This window comes from Pelmatolapia mariae, linkage group LG9, assembly GCF_036321145.2.
Source record: "Pelmatolapia mariae isolate MD_Pm_ZW linkage group LG9, Pm_UMD_F_2, whole genome shotgun sequence".
NCBI classification, from domain to species: domain Eukaryota; kingdom Metazoa; phylum Chordata; class Actinopteri; order Cichliformes; family Cichlidae; genus Pelmatolapia; species Pelmatolapia mariae.
In genome coordinates, this window is record NC_086235.1 from 1,639,638 (window position 1) to 1,656,087 (window position 16,450).

General features: G+C 44.8%; 2 protein-coding genes across 7 annotated transcripts in view; both read left to right on the forward strand.

Annotated features, from left to right (window-relative positions):
* Positions 1–16,450, forward strand: part of LOC134634091 (serine/threonine-protein kinase Nek7-like) — a 214,400-nt gene that overhangs the window by 175,100 nt on the left and 22,850 nt on the right. For all 5 annotated transcript variants that reach the window (XM_063483158.1, XM_063483156.1, XM_063483157.1 and 2 more), the window contains one exon: positions 404–491. In XM_063483158.1, the coding sequence (XP_063339228.1) occupies positions 404–491 (88 nt within the window). The remainder of the gene's footprint in view (positions 1–403; positions 492–16,450) is intronic.
* The window catches only part of LOC134634088 (NACHT, LRR and PYD domains-containing protein 12-like), a 245,424-nt gene that overhangs the window by 82,078 nt on the left and 146,896 nt on the right, over positions 1–16,450 (forward strand). The window lies entirely within an intron of this gene.

Genomic DNA, 16,450 nt, shown 5'->3' on the forward strand with positions numbered 1-16,450 from the left:
TACACATACTGCACCTCCTCACCCCGAGGTGACCTATATTTTCTCGGAAAAGAGAAAATAAAGTGGAATTGCTTAAACCAGTAACTGGTGTAACCTGCAATTCCCAGGAAAGGTTCCTTGGGAGAATGCCAAGCAGCTTTATCTCTGCCGAAGCTCGGCCACGGCGCAACTCGAGAGGGACCCAGACAAAGAGTATCATATCCAAAGACGTGACCTAGGTTTCAGCTCTGCTGAAACTCAACACCGGGGCAACCGTTAGTTTGATGCTGCAGAACGAACATTGCTCCACATTTGAATACAATTTAATTGTACTGTTGAAGGGAAACGATCGACTTTTGTTTCGCCCGATGATCAGCGTTGCATCGTCTAACCGTGAGTCCTGTTTTGTTTGTGTGATTCGCAGAGGTGTACGGGATCAAGCTCCTAACACCATGGATATGGACACGCAGCCACAAGGACAGCAAGCAGCTGTGCCAGTGTTTCAACCCCAGGTAACCCCACGCACAGATGCACACTGCAACACAAGTCAGAAGGACTTAGGATCTGAAGTAGGATGCAGACTAAGATAAAAATGGAATTACTCAGCCTCGGCATCCCGTGGTCAGCACCTGTCTTAGCCTTTATTTAACAGATGTGTTCAATGCCGTTTATTTTGATTATAGATTGAAAAATGATGGGAAATCCCTTCATCTGTTGTATTCCTCCTACTTCCTGTTTTAAACTGTAAATATTCCATGCTCATCTCTTCTCTCTGCATCAATCAAGATGTATCTTTCAGCCTGATCTTCATTCAGACCACTGTAGCCTGTGTAAGACAGACAGGGGATGAATGTTGAGTTGTTACTATTGATCAGAGATCTGGAGGCTGCCAGAGCCCGGCCTCCTCGCAAGCCTCTTTTGGTTCGATACAACTCAAGTTTGCTCTGTGCAGATCAGGCCATTGTTGGATTTTAATATCGTCTTCCAACTTCAGGCGCATTGATTTCTTTACAGAAGGATGTTTTTGCCTCCATAAGTATTGAATAGACTTTAAACAAAGAAGATCATCCATATGCCCCAGAGTAAACGTGGAATCTTTTTGAGAAAGAAGCACTAAAAATAGGCTCCGTACTCGTTGTTGTTTTTGTTTCATTTTTTTTTTTTATTTATTTATTTTTTCAATGCGTATGCAAGGGCACGGCAACATTAACACTGGAACTGCCAAGGGGCTTGATTATTCTGAGATTTGTAATTGCAAAATTAAGGATAATTGGGTTGCACACAGAAGAAAGTCAGATAAAAGCTCTAATAATTAATTTGACTTAGGCAACAGTCCCCCCACGCATACACACACATACAGTAGATCTCCAGCTGATCTCCCAGCAGTTCGTTACGTGTTGTTGTTCAGTCTTAATGATCTCTCTTTCTCTCTCGCTCTGTGTTGTTCAATCTATTTCTAGCAGTTTACATCAGTGTTAATTCTAGGCTCACCTCTTTCGCTTAGGTACTTGGGAGCACGGTGAACTTTCCATATTGCATCATTTTTTCAGTCTCACAGAACATGTTTGAACCGCTTCCACATTCAGCGGAAGATGGAGATGGAGTCAGATTATGCAGATGACTGTCTAACCAGCATCCAGATGGGTGTCTTTCAACAAGTCCTGTATCCGTTTCACAGTTTTCCTAAGGTTCAGTCTACTCGGCAGCAAAGGGAGAAAAAAACCCTACCAGCCTCTTCCTGGAGAAATCTGAATTGTATATGTGATGAAGGATATTCTGTATCACTTGCAATATAATTTCTCTCGGTCCCGGAGGTATGATGCATATGCATTAGTTAAACGAGATGTTACGACCCGGCTCATAGCCGCAACATAAAAGAAGATGAATACCAGTTTGTGGGATGAGAAGAGGCTTTATCTTAAAATGGACAACCAGGTTGGCTAAAAATGGCTGGTGCCACTAAGGCAAACACAACAAAAGAGATGGACAAAATGGTGAACGGAGAACTACACTATACTGGGAAAACTAAACTACGGACCCTGAACAGAAACACAAACCTGAACACGAATAACAGCGAGCAGAAAACAGATGACGGTTGGGCAGCAGGGAAACACACGGATGAGACACGGTGGATACACAGACGGACCAGCCACCCACTACAAAGACAGAGGACGCGACTTAAATACACACAGGGAAACACAGGGAGATTGCACACAGGTGGGGAACACAGCTGGGAATAATCAACAAGACGAGACAGAGGTAAAACTGAACACACTCACATGAGACGCAGACCTTCACAATAAAACAGGAAACGAGAACAAATCCTTAAACATAACATAAAACAAAACACTGACAACATTAAATCGTAACAGAGATGAGCTGGTAAGATGTGCATTTTTAATGGTGCATTTGCTCTTGAGTGAGTGGGAGGGTTAGTGGGGACCCCCCCCCCCCACCACCCTCCACCACCATCCCCCCGGAGTTTGATCGTCACTGCAGAGTTTGACAGACACAGATCTGTCTGTAAGCGCTGAGACAAGGTGGTGTGGTTGTGGAGTCGATTGAGAGGAGAAGGAGAAGACGAAGCACCTTTGGGGTGAATCCTGCCGGTTTGACTGCCTGCCTGGCTCGCTGGCTGACTGGCTGAGGATGAATATTGCATGGTGCCTTCTCAAGGGGGCTGGTGACTGGTGAGAGTGGGAGTCGCTCCCCCCCCCCTCACCGCAGGGCTGCGAGTTGCCGTGTCTGCCTCTTCTTGTATTCCTGGCTGTCTTATCGTATATCCGTCTCTGTCTGTTTTGGACTACATCCGAGCTAATTCCACATATTTTGTAAACACTGTTTTCATGTGAAAATGACGTCTGTCCACAGAGTCTGATAGTATTTTGGTCGAGATCTCTTGAGGCCGTATTTCTTCCTGTTTATCCTGGTTTGAGATTAAACTGACATTACTGATGACAAAGCCCTGCAATCACAGCCAACATCTGCACAGTGGTGAGAAAGAAAGTGTATTCATGGAGTCTTGGATTAAACATCTGGAGAGCTTAGCTGATAATTTAGTTATTTTAATATATGCACTTTTTACTTTTTCATTGCTGTTCATAAATATCATGTTAAAAAGATGAAGAGTTTTGGTTTTGTAATTGTGAACTGGTCTTGTTCTACTTTTTCACTGGTGTCTGCGTCGTAGGTCATTTTCTCTTTCTTCCTTTATTGCCTTTGATTTTTCTGGTGTTAACTGTTAAGTCTCCACATCCACAACAAATAGACGTGCACCCACTGATTATTAACTCTGGAGTCTATTTTTGAAAACCTCTGCTGTCTGAAAAGCTGTTCACTGCAGGATAGCATGCCAGAGCAGAGTGACGAGCTTTCAACTTTAGCCTTCCTCGTACATCTGTGCCCCGAGTTTCTCTTTCCCGGCGTCTGCATGCCTCTCAGTCTCTCTCCGTGTGAGACATCACCTCTCTGCTGCCGCTGGCCTTTCTGTGGCAGCCGTCGGCACTGCTGGGCTGTCACGTCGGCCCTCTCTTCTCTGCTGCTTGTCCCCCACTGCCCTCCACCCTATCTTTATCCCGTCTTCCCGTTCCCTCTTCCACTCTCCATGTGTCTTGTCAGTTGTGTTTGGCAATGGTGTCATTATTGGGCAGCCCATATCACACCTCCTCCAATGAGCTGTCTGCTCCCCGTTGTTAAGATTCATTTTGAGGACGAGAGAGGTGGGGGAGATCAGAATAACACACTGACCCAGTCAGGTGGAGTCAACGAAGATTTTAATGAAACACACGCAGCGTGGGAGATGGACACTGTATACAAACAGCATCAAATCTCATCTCCAAAACTTCAGAACACAGTTTTATACATCGGGGTATAACGCCCCCTCTTGTGTCAGATAAACACAATACATGCATACGTCAAATCAAAACCACAGATGTTCTGTTTGACAACTTGTGACACAATTAAAGGACACTGGCTTCCATCTTCTCCCCGGTGGTTTCCCGCAAGCCAGCTCAGCTCTCGCATCGTGCACCTGCTTCTTCATCAAACAGTCACGTACACCAACATAAAACTGCAACCCTAGCAAAACATGCTTAAACTTTCACCTACAAAATAAACCCACTAACTTGTGTGTGTGTGTATGTGCTAACCAAATAGGGTGCTAACCACAGTTGCACCCTATTTCACCTCGCCGACTGGCTCCTGACCTCTCACCAGACAGAGAGACAGAAGCCACTCTCATATAAGATAAGATAAGATAAGATAAGATAACCTTTATTAGTCCCACACGTGGGAAATTTGTTGTGTCACAGCAGGAAGTGGACAGTGCAAAAGTTATGAAGGACAATTAGAATAAAATAAAATAAGAATAAATACAGTACACAACTGTACAGAATAGAATAAAAATAGAATACTATATACAGTAGAATAAAATATACAATAGGATAAAAATAGAATACAAATGCTATATACAACAGAGTGAAAAATACAACGGTGCCAGAAAGATTATTGCACATTTGTGTTATTGCACATTTGTGGATGTGTGTGTATGATCAGTTAAAGTCTTTGTTGTGGAGTCTGATATATGTAATAACCGAACTGAAACTATGTATATGTAATCTACTGAATAAATGTTTTAATCAAGAACCTCTACTAAAAGCTTAATCAAAAGATATAGATACATACAAGATACTAAAGAATAACCCGATTGTTCATAACCTGCTCAAAATACTTGCACTCAGACTCTGCTTTCGGTTTCACTTTTGCAAAGCATGCAGTTTCCTGTCTCATTTTGGCACAGAGTATACTTCCTCTCACAATGCAGTCTGCATTTAAACATTTAAGATTATAAAAGCATTCAAAAGCATTTAGGATTATAGATTCAACTCAACAGTTTAATGTGGTTCTTACTGGACCTGTAATAAAGACTAATATGATACCAACATGTTTAAACATCTGAATGCAATATCAACACTGTTATTAATGGAATGGTAATGATGATTATAAAAATAGCAGCAAATAATAGCAGCAAAATATCTTTCTACTCACACCGTCTGTCTCTCGCTCTACTTTCCTCTCTCCTTTTCAGTCCCCCTGCTAGCTCGTGGTGGCTGTGTGTCACCTTTATACCCGAGACATTCCCGACGTTACCCATAATGCCTTGCACAGCTGCCACTTTATCTTCATGTCCTGCAGCTTGTCCTCAAGCTGGAATAATGTGAATGATGTGAGTGTGAGTGTTGACCAGTATGTTTTATTTTATTTTATTTTTTTAGACAGCAACACTGATGTTGCTGATTATCAGTAATTGGGGACACTAAAAGACAATATTTGGAAACATTTACAGTTAAAAATCTTTGGGCCAAAATTTAGAAGAGCTCAAAACTTAGTTTCAGTTATTTAAATAGCAACAATAGCTGAGACATTCAAAGTCAGGCTGCTTTTTTATTGATAACTACTGTAGTAATATTATGAACTAATTGCAAGTAAACCGTAGGCTAAAAATAGCCTATTTATGATTACACTGCTGTCTGTGGTTACATTGTAGTCACTGTGGACCCACATGATGATGATGATGATGATGTGCAGTAGCACTAAATAAAAAATTTTAAAAAATTACCAGTTCTTAAGTTTTTACTTGGATCTGAAGTTGTTCTATTTTAACAAGTTAATTTTCTTCTTCTTTGTAAAACACCTCACCTGTCTCTCCTGTGCACACCTTCCCCTTCGCTCTTCATCGACTAAAGCACCGGGTGGGAGACGTGATAAAAGAGCCTTTTCCCAAATGTTGTGACATTATGCTCTGTTTTTATTTTTAACATCCATCCTAAAGTGAGAAATATCCTCTTTCTGTTTCCTCTCATCTGATGATGACTGTGAGCGATCGGTGTAGCCGCGTGACGCACAAATGAAGTTCAAAGTCCAGCCGTGAGCCTCTGTGCACGCCCATGTGTGTCCACATGTGTCGCTGTTACAGGTGTTTGTTGTGTGTGGAGGTACAACATCAAGCTATGGCTTTGCACATTTAATGAATAATGAATCTCAGCGTAATGACAATATTATTTCAGTGCATTGTTGGGGAAATGGGATCAAAATTGCCGCGATCGCCAAGCTGTCTCCATCCCTGACATCGTCGTCCGTCAGCACAACCCCGACACAGACTACCCAAAACAAACAGACATTCAATGACCTCCTTCATCTGCAAAGACCCATGTCTATACGACAGTGTGGGAAATAAGCGCTTTTGTTTGACACTTTGGGCACCGGAAACCTCCGCCATCGAAATGTTTCTGTTCGGACAAAGTCGTACCCTGGCGCTATGGAGAAGTGGAGCGTAAAGAGGACATTCAGAGTTCAGCAGAAAGAGTTGCATTAACTTGCAACATGTTGAGTTCACAGGCTGTGGATTCATTATGTGACTATAACAGCTCACTATCTCACAGAGGACTGGCGACCGCTAACGTCCAACATTCCTGTAATAGTGGATCAGTGCTGACAGTTAGTGTGGTCTGTACTACAGTACAGAGCCCGAGCTGTCAGGTGCATGCAGGTTTGGTCCGTGTTGGTCAGTCTGTGACTCTTATGATCCCATTTTGCACCAATAAAAATAAAATAGTAACAGACTTAGAAGTTTGTCTTATTAATTTAAAAAAGATGTTGGGGACAAAAAGATAACATTGTATCTATCACACTATTTGTTACTGTAATATTAAACATATTGCAAAGTGTTTAAAATTGCAGTAATGGGTGCTGCTTTACCTCAGTGGTTGAGGAGGCGACCACAAGCCATAGAGTCAAATGCATGGTCTTCCACGACTCCCAGCGATTCGGTCTCCTCTTCAACATAACTGTCGAAAAAAGGATTCCCACCTTTACTTTCACTGCAGACTCGTGACCTGCAACCTTTCACAGAGTGTGTGGGTCAGACATTGATCGAGAGCGGTGACTGCAGATGGAAAGAGGCAGTTGCATCAGAGCCATTTTTAATTTATTTCATCAGAAGTTTTATAAATAAGAGCGGAAGCTTGTAACGTGCGGTGGAGATGAAGTCAGCCGCGGAGGTGTGCAGGTGGATAGCGAATGAGCAACAGCTTCTGACTTTCCAAAAGTACTCATTTATTTAGAATAACAAAAATAAAAGTGCCACCTCTACCACACGTTACTAAAGAGCACACTAGTCCGCGTACACACGGGAGCATCCATTACAGGGAGAGTGCGAAGAAGAACAAAAAAAGGGGGTGACACACCAGTCATGAGACAGAAGGCGCCAGCACACACCACACCTAACACAGAACCCTATACATAGAGGTTACAGCTAAGATCGGCACACACACAGGGCAAAAGACCATTTAAAAATGAAAGTGGTGAAAATAAGATGAATATGTACAGTGGAAAATCAGTTTTCTTTTTTTTTTTTTTAGTAAATGTCAAGAATGAACCTTAACGCACTAAAGAGCCATAAAACTGGATTAAGTAGAGCAAACAGAAACATCTACATATCATGACTCAAAATAGCAATGCAACAAAATAGCATCAAACAGGTTTAACCAAATCATTTCACTTCAGATCAAGCCTGGTCGTGTGAAAATCATTAGTCCATCTTTTGTTGGTCCAGCCAGACGTAATTCTGGGGCAACGTCTGGGCCTGGGATTGTAATGTCCACCAGCAGCTGGGTGCTGAACAGATCTGGGTGAAAGACTGTCTGAAACAGCGCCCACGCCAGAAGAAGAGTCAATGTCCGGTAAATCAAAGGGGAATGGCTCAGAGTCAATGTCAGTGTCTGCAGGGGGGCCAGGGCGGGCCTGAGAGTCAGAGTTCAGATCCTCTGCGGTCTCTCTCCCAGCAGGAGATGAAACAGAATGTTCTTTGGAAGTGAGAGAGTTCCAGGTATGGAACGGTTGCATGTTCACAACATGATAAACACCTGCATCCACACCGGAGTCCACCCAAGTGAGCCTGTAATTAACATCACTGAGTCTCTGAGATACACACAATGGTCCCTCAAACAGTGGTGCAAGTTTAGCAGTAAAGTTAGACTGAGTGTCTGACCTGGGGTGCGTCTTAACTCTCACAAGGTCACCAACACGAAACGTGGCATGTCGATGTCTCAAGTCATAGTAATGTTTTTGTCTGTCATGGCTATAGTCCAGAGTCGCTCTGGCGTGGTCGTGAGCTTCCTGCAGGGAGGCTCTCAGAGTCTCAGGGTAAGGTACACCCGGTTCATCAACACCTGCTGTAGAAGGCTGAGTGATAAGGTCAAGTGGGGTGTCTAACTCACGACCATAAAGCATCATGGCAGGAGTCATACCTGTACTGTCATGGGGAGCGGTACGCAGAGCAAAGCGAATCTGAGGGAGAAACTTGTCCCATGATGTGTGCTTATCACCTACATAAGCGCGGATTGCAGTTTTCAGAGTCCGGGTGACACGTTCAGTAGCATTCGTCTGAGGGTGATAAGCCGTAGTGAGTCTGTGCACCGAGCCTAAGGCAGAAACAACATGTTCAAAAAGCTCACTCACAAAAGGAGACCCTCTGTCAGAAATCAGGTAAGTGGGTGTACCATGTCTAGCAAAAATGTCAGTGACAAATTTACCAGCTGCTACCTGAGATGTAGCTTCTTTGACAGCACTGGCTTCGACCCATTTAGTCAAATAGTCAACAAACACGATCAAATAAGCATTACCAGCGGGGGTGCGGGGCAGTGGTCCAACAAAATCCACACCAACATACTCCCAGGGTTTCTGGGGGACAATGGGAACCATAAGACCGGCTGCTTTTTTCTGACTGGGCTTGGTGAGTTGGCACACTGAGCATGAAGTCACATAGCGCTTCACATCAGCAGCCATTTTGGGCCAGAAGAACCTAAAGCGCAGTCTAGCCAGTGTCTTAGAAACACCCAAGTGACCTGCTGTGGGGTGGTCGTGGTAATAGTCCAGCAAGGTGCCTCTCATGGAAGTAGGGGCAAACAGTTTCAGCTCTTTCAAAGGGTGCAAAGCACATGTGGACTTGGGGTCTCTGTAATACAAAAGAGAGTCATACACAACATACTGCAACAAGGTGGCACTGTCTGAGCTGTTCAGAGAGTCTGCTTCAATGTCTCTGAGGAGTGGACCTGTGACGTGATCATCTAGCTGCAGCTGTCTCAATTGTGGACGGTCAGCCAGAACGATGGGGGGCAGAGTACGAATGTCCAAGCTGCCCATAACAGCATGATCTGGTAAAAGATCTGTCGGCCTGTCAGAGGCAAAGGGTTGCGTGACAGTGCGTCGGGAACTTTGTTTTGTGCACCAGGTTTGTGCACTATTGTGAAATCAAAGTCCTGCAAGCGAAGTGACCAGCGGGCGAGTCGGCCCGTTGGGTTTTGACGAGACATGAGCCACCTAAGACTGTTGTGGTCAGTGAAGAGAGTAACATGAACACCTTCAACATATGGGCGGAAGTGTTCCAGGGCCCATATCACAGCGAGGCACTCCTTCTCTGAAGTGCAGTAGGGGAGTTCAGCTTTGGAATGGAGCGACTAGCAAAAGCCACAACATACTCACGACCCTTGTCATCCTTTTGCATCAACACTGCCCCGAGACCAATGTCACATGCATCGGCGTGAATGGAAAAGGGACGGTTGAAGTCTGGAAATGACAGGATCGGGGCTGATGTGACATGGTCTTTCAAAGTGTCCATGGCTCTTTGACAGCTGTCGTCCCAGTGGAAGGCATTGTCCTTTCTGGTGATGGCGTGAAGAGGTTCGGCATGGCGGGAACAATTCTGAATGAAGCGCCGATAATAGCCAGTCAGGCCAAGGAACTGACGGACGTGTTTCACCGAGGTCGGGGTATCAAACTCCTTAACCGCCTTTACTTTGTCTGGATCGGGTTTAACACCTGATGATGTGATGCGGTACCCGAGAAAGGTGAATTCATCGAGGCAGAATTGGCACTTTTTGAGCTTCAATGACAAGCCAGCAGCCTGGAGTCTGCCCAGCACCTCCTCAAGATCCATCAAGTGCTGTTCAAAGGTAGGTGAGGCGATAACAATGTCATCCAGGTAGACTGCGCACGTTTTGTAAATGAGGCCAGCAAGCACAGAGTTCATAAGTCTCTGAAAAGTTGCAGGCGCGTTGCAGAGCCCAAAGGGCAGCACCCGAAACTGGAAGAGACCGCAGTGAGAGATGAAGGCAGTTTTAGGCTTGGAGTCCTCTGCTACAGCAACCTGCCAATAGCCTCGCGCTAAGTCCAATGTTGAGACAAACTTTCCCCGTGCCAGAAAGTCCAAAGACTCATCTACACAAGGCAGGGGATAAGAGTCTTTTCGGGTAACTTGGTTGAGCCCTCGAAAGTCCACACAAAACCTTGGTTCCGCGGCCGCTCTATTGACAATGACTACAGGAGCTGCCCAAGGGCTTGTGGAAGGTTCAATGATGTTGTCCTTCAACATTTGTTGCACTTGTTCTTCAATCACACGTTTCTTAGCAGGTGACGTGCGATAGGGTGGGAGATTGACAGGTGTTGCATTGCCAGTCTCTATGGCGTGCTCAGTGAGAGCCGTTCGACCAAGATGACCATCAAACAAGGAGCTAAACTTGCTGAGCAGATTGAGTAAAGCATCCTTGTTGTTCTCTGAGAGACTTGCTTCAGACAGTTTGGCTGTTAAGTCTGAGCGAATCAAGTCCAAAGACATCAGTGTTCCAGGTGAATGCGAGTAATCATTTTGAAGGTCCTCTTCATCGTCTGCGAGTGGGCAGGGGATGTCCTCAATGTAGACCGTTCTAGTGGGAATGTGAATAGAAACAGAAGCTTTTGCCATAAAATCCATTCCCAGAATGAAAGGAGAAGACAAATCTGGTATTACTGCAAAACGCTGGTAAAAGTTCTTGTTCATGAATCCAATATTGAGCCAAATAACACCCTCAGGGATGCAGGGAGCATTATTGGCGAGGTTAACTGCAGGACCATTCCACTCATTTGTGTTTCTAGAGTAAGAGTCATTTACTTGAATGAGATCTGGTCGTACAGCTGAGAGGGAAGCGCCCGTGTCGAGGGTAGCATCCACAGATGAAGCATTGAAGTTCACTTTCGTTCTTAGTGGGGTATTCCAGTGGACTTGTGAAAAATTGTCTTCCAAGTGTCCAAGACTGTGTCCACCCTGCAGTGAAAGGGGCATGTGAGGCTCCGTTAGTAACTGGGGGAAGGCTGGCCTCTGTGAAATGTCCTCCCCCCCCTGTAGTTTCCCGACTGCTTGTATTGCGGCTGGGATGCAGTGCTGCTTAATTCCAACCTTTCATGGCCTGGGTCAGAGGGGCCAGGCGCCGGCAATGGCTGGACCGGGCCATGCCTAGCGGAGTTTGAGGGTCGTTGTGGCAAATGAGGTTGGGTGTTACAGTTTGGGCAGGTGCGTGTAGTGAACCCTGGCTGAGAGCATTTGAAGCAGTAAGGTTCAGGCTTATAGTTGTCTTTGCCACACGAAGGAGGCTGTGGTCTATGTGGTCCAAGCACTGAGTGAAGCTCATGAGCACGCAGCAGCAGGTCCATTACAGAAGTGACATTAGCGCCATACAGGGCAACTCGGTATTTTTCAAGAGCATGTTTACTAATTAGGTCGATTGTGTCTTTTTCAGGTGGAGGGCTCTTCAGTTAGTCAAACTCACTCAACATGTGGGCAACAAAGGTTGGGAGTGGCTCGTCCTGAGCCTGAACACGATCCAAAATTCCTCTCAGGATGCGTTCTTGGCTGTCGGAGGGCAGAAAAACTGTCTTAAACAGTTGACAGAATTGAGCCCATGACGTGATGTGGGAGCTCAATGCCTTAAACCATTTCCCGGGCTCTTTTGCAAGAAAGTGTGGCAGTTTGTTTAGCAATTGCCCATCGGTTAGGTTCAATGAGGCTTTGTATGTGCCAACTGCATTTAACCAGTCCTCAGGTTGCACTTTGTCATCCCCAGCATACACAGGAGGCTCCAGCTTGGCGTGATGTAAAGCTGCCGCAATCACTCTGGAAGTGCTGCTGAGCTCGAGTGAGTGAGATGGGAGGAAAGGATTTGTAGGTTGAAATGGGTTGCTGGGCAGGAACGGATTGGTACTGTTGGTGGGTTCAGTTTTGTCCCTCGCAGGAACATGAGGTGTCGATGTGGCCATTGGGAAAACAGGAGACTGTGGGACTGCAGGAGGGGGAGAGTTCCCCGTTGTGACTTGGTCCCACTGCTTTAGTAAACTCTGCTGTATGTTCAGTGAGTCACGTAAACAATCACTAAGCTTATTCACCTCAGTTCTTAACTCCACCACTTGTTGGCTAAGGCTAGGAGTCACATTTTCAACTATCTGGCACATTGGCAAGGAGGCAAGGTCCATGTCTGAGTCAGAGTCATTTGGGTAGTGTGCCATTGCGATTTCAAAAAAAATTAAGCCGCTCCAGCGCACAGCGCAGTCATTTATATAGCAGTAAAAGAGTCAGTTAGGTCAGACTACAAAGACAAAACTGCAAAAATGCCGTTCAAGACTAAATTTAGAAAAACCACATACAAAATTTCGCCCAACAACTGAAATTAGACTGGAGTGATCACAACCATGTTATTACAATAGCATGTCTGCAACTCTAGAGCTCAATGCAAGATCAGTTTTAAATCGTTTCGTTATACCGAGCCGAAGACCAGCACTAACAGTTGTAGTCGGCCAAGTTATCACTTACATGTGCTACAGTCAGTCTAGTCTCAGCAGAGGGAAAGGGGAATGAAAAGCCAGCAGAAATGTTCATGTCCATGTCCAAGAATTAATCCTTAGAAGACGAAACCAACAGCATCTCCAAATAACAGATCCACAGAGTCCATTCACGTCGCGGAGTTAGCTTCTCTCTTTTCCTTTTTTCTAAGCGGAGCAGCGGCACACCGCGGCATCCAGAAATTAGTCGGGTCCCACCTGAGCTGAAGCTGCGGCCATGGCTGGGGAAAACGTCTGAGTGTCCACAAAAGTGAGGGGATTTCCGAGACAGTTCACGTGCTAGTAGAGAAGAATCCTCGGCGGAATACAAAAATCGTCTGAAGTCCAAGGGGAAAAAGTTCGGGCGCCAGTTGTAACGTGCGGTGGAGATGAAGTCAGCCGCGGAGGTGTGCAGGTGGATAGCGAATGAGCAACAGCTTCTGACTTTCCAAAAGTACTCATTTATTTAGAATAACAAAAATAAAAGTGCCACCTCTACCACACGTTACTAAAGAGCACACTAGTCCGCGTACACACGGGAGCATCCATTACAGGGAGAGTGCGAAGAAGAACAAAAAAAGGGGGTGACACACCAGTCATGAGACAGAAGGCGCCGCCATGTGGTGATACACTGCATTACAACAGCGACTGTTACAAGCTACTGAATCACAACTTCAACAGATAGCCAGGCTGTCAGTGTGACTGCTACACTTCATGATACAAAACATATATAGGAGAGAAACCTGTAAGTATATATTTTGAATGAGATGGTAACAGTATGCGTTGGATTATTGATATGTGAACTATTATTGACATAGTTCTCTGTATGGGTAAGACGACACAGCCTCCACATGCAAAAACATTTTGGGATAATGATATTTTTCAGGGGGAAAAAAAGGAAAACTGAGTGTTTTATTTCTTTTTTGCTCCTCATGTGGGTCCAAGCTGGAAAAGCACAATTTGGATTGTGATACAAACAGGGAAACTGTGTGTGTATTTTATTTAAATTCAGGATGTACCATGTGTGTATAAACAACAGCAGGATAAAGTGGTTGCATAACCATCAACAAATTTTCAGGTCGACTGTCAGAGGTGGGTCATATGGGTTCAAAATTAAATCGCAATAATCGTGTTTTTGACCACATGGAAGGAAAATGCTGAACATTTTATTAAGCTTGCAGCTTGCAAGCAGCAGCATGTATAAGTGCATGTAAATCCATGTCACACTTCCTAATTCAAAGATTGCCTGTATGGAAATTATAGTACAGTAGTACTGAGACAGCATTATATCCAGCGGCACACAATAAGTCAAGTGTAAACAGAAAAATAGTTTTACCTGGAAATTTGACATAGAAATGTAACTTTTCAACACTTTATCATTTCTTTAGTTTACTCGATGGTGTGTTAGCCTAAAGCGGCTAAACAAGTTTGTCGTTTCCATGTTGAGCAAGAACAATTTTCTTGCATATTTTGTAAAGTGCTCTGCTTTTCAGGAGGCAGTTGAAGGAGTTTCCTTTCTAAGCACTAAATTGTCACCGGAGGCTTTTGCTCTCAGACATGCCTGGGCCTGAGTCGTTGCTGTGACGTTGTGTAGTGAGGTTTTTATATGTACAACTTTACATCCAGTATTATTGCAGCTCCAGTCACATACCAATGTTTCATTGACATAATATTGGTCAGTTTTTTAGATTTAGTGTTAACAGTAAGAGAGGGATGGAGATAAATTCATTTCCCACTTCCAGTAAAAACCCGCCTCGACGTTTCAGGTAAACGGGTAAAATTTCATAAACACATAACCTGATCGTTATTGCTTTTTAAAATGATTTCGTTTTCAACGTGAATTAATATGTGTAAAAAGAATAATGGAGGCAGGTTTTTTTAATGTGGTACTTATATTAACTTAACAGTTGCACCATTTGCATTAGAAAAACACAAATGGACAGTGCTTAGGCGCGGTCGGGGCTCGGTTTAGTCGACCGGTCTTGGCATTCTCTGGCAGATGTTGCACACAGACGCATAAATATAAATGCGAGCCCTGATTAACAACTACGTTTGTGTTTGAGGTCATGATATTTGTCCGTCACATGAACAGTCAGATTTAGATCCTTCCAAAATCCTCCTCTCCCGCGTTTGGCCAGACCGTGACCTCTGCGTCACTCAGGGACGTTCCTCTGTGACTTCCTTTGTAGGTGTGTGTGTGTGTGTGTGTGTGTGTGTGTGTGTGTGTGTGTGTGTGTGGGTGTGTGGAGCCTTGTCTTTCAGCTGGGAGCTCCTGATTGTGTGACACCCATGTGCGGCAGATGAGACGGCCTGTCAGTCAGCTGTGGCCTGGCTGCCCTTTGAAGGCCAGGCCAGGGGGCGAAGAGGTGCCGCAAATGGCCTGTGAAGTTTACATACACTGCCCACTGCTAAACAGATTAGCTCTAATGAAGTGTCTAATGTCGGGGCCACTGGCTGACATAATCCTGCCTGGCAGCCCGGCCCCTTGGCTGCCAGAAAAGCCGCCCTCCCTTCAGCCCTCTCTTCCGCCCTCGCATGGCCTCTGCTGCCACCCAGGGCGACTCCACACGGGGAGGTGCCCACTGTTAATCACGCTGGACAGTGTGCGATCTGACATGCAAATGTAGGTCATTGCATATGTAAATGTGTGATTACGAGGCTGGCATGCCAGGACACATTAGCAAGACTGTGCTCTCAGCAGGCGGTTGTCACAGCGCTTTAGAGGCTCAGGCTAACATTTGTCAAGCTACCACGCAGCGAATGAAAGCAATGCCCTCTTGTCCTCCCAGCTCCATCCTTTGCTCTCTCTCTCTCTCTCTCTCTCTCTGTCCATCCCACTGCAGCTTTGCATCAGTGCTTCTGTCACATTATGCGAAATCATCCTCCAATATGGTTGCATTTTCAGTGCAACACACCTTGGAGATAATAACGAGTATGTATAGGTTTAATTGAACTAACTCTCCATAAAATGTATGGATATAGATCTTTCAGTCATCTTTCAGATGTCAGTGTTTTCTGTGTTGTCGTAGTGAATCCTCGCAGTCCCTCCTTTAGACCTACGGTTGTGTTGAAGGGTTTGTTGTGGATCGTGGAAGAGTGCATCATCTGTGAGTCCTGACAGCTCGGGATGACGGCGGTGTCATGCTGAAAAATGCACACACCTCAGCGGTGTTAATTGGGCATTGCATTTGATTGGCTCACGCCTCTTCCTTTGGCTGTCAGCTGCAGAAAAACATTGAAACGCATGAATCGGTGCCCCCCCCTAAAATAAATCATCCATTCTAGTGTTAGCAATCCTGTTTGATATTGTGCTTCTCATCATTGTCTGAATTTTATGCCTTTTTATTCTTATTTTACTTGTTTTTTTGCAGAAATGTTATGATTTTTGGCCTTTGAATAAATTCTTTCAGGTCATTTCTTTCTGATATTTTCATTGGCTTTAAGTGTTTTTTATTGTAACGATACCTCGTGCCTTTCTCTCAGGTGAGTCAGCTGCATCGTGTATGTTTTTCAGTGGGTGCCCACTGTAACTTTGTGGCGAGCGAACAGCTGTTTGCTCCTGCTGACGCCTTTTACAAGTTTACCAAAAGGCTGGAAAGGTCACACAGCATGCTATGTGTATTATTCACACATTATATCCAAGGGGCTCATTCTGGTTTATTTTTGAGTGTTTTTAATTGCGGAGGTGAGTGACTCAGTAGGTACAATCACTCACGCAGTGAGGAGAGGTGTGGAGTACTTTGTTCTGTGGCCGAGTGCCAGATTATCACTGATGGGACTCGACAGA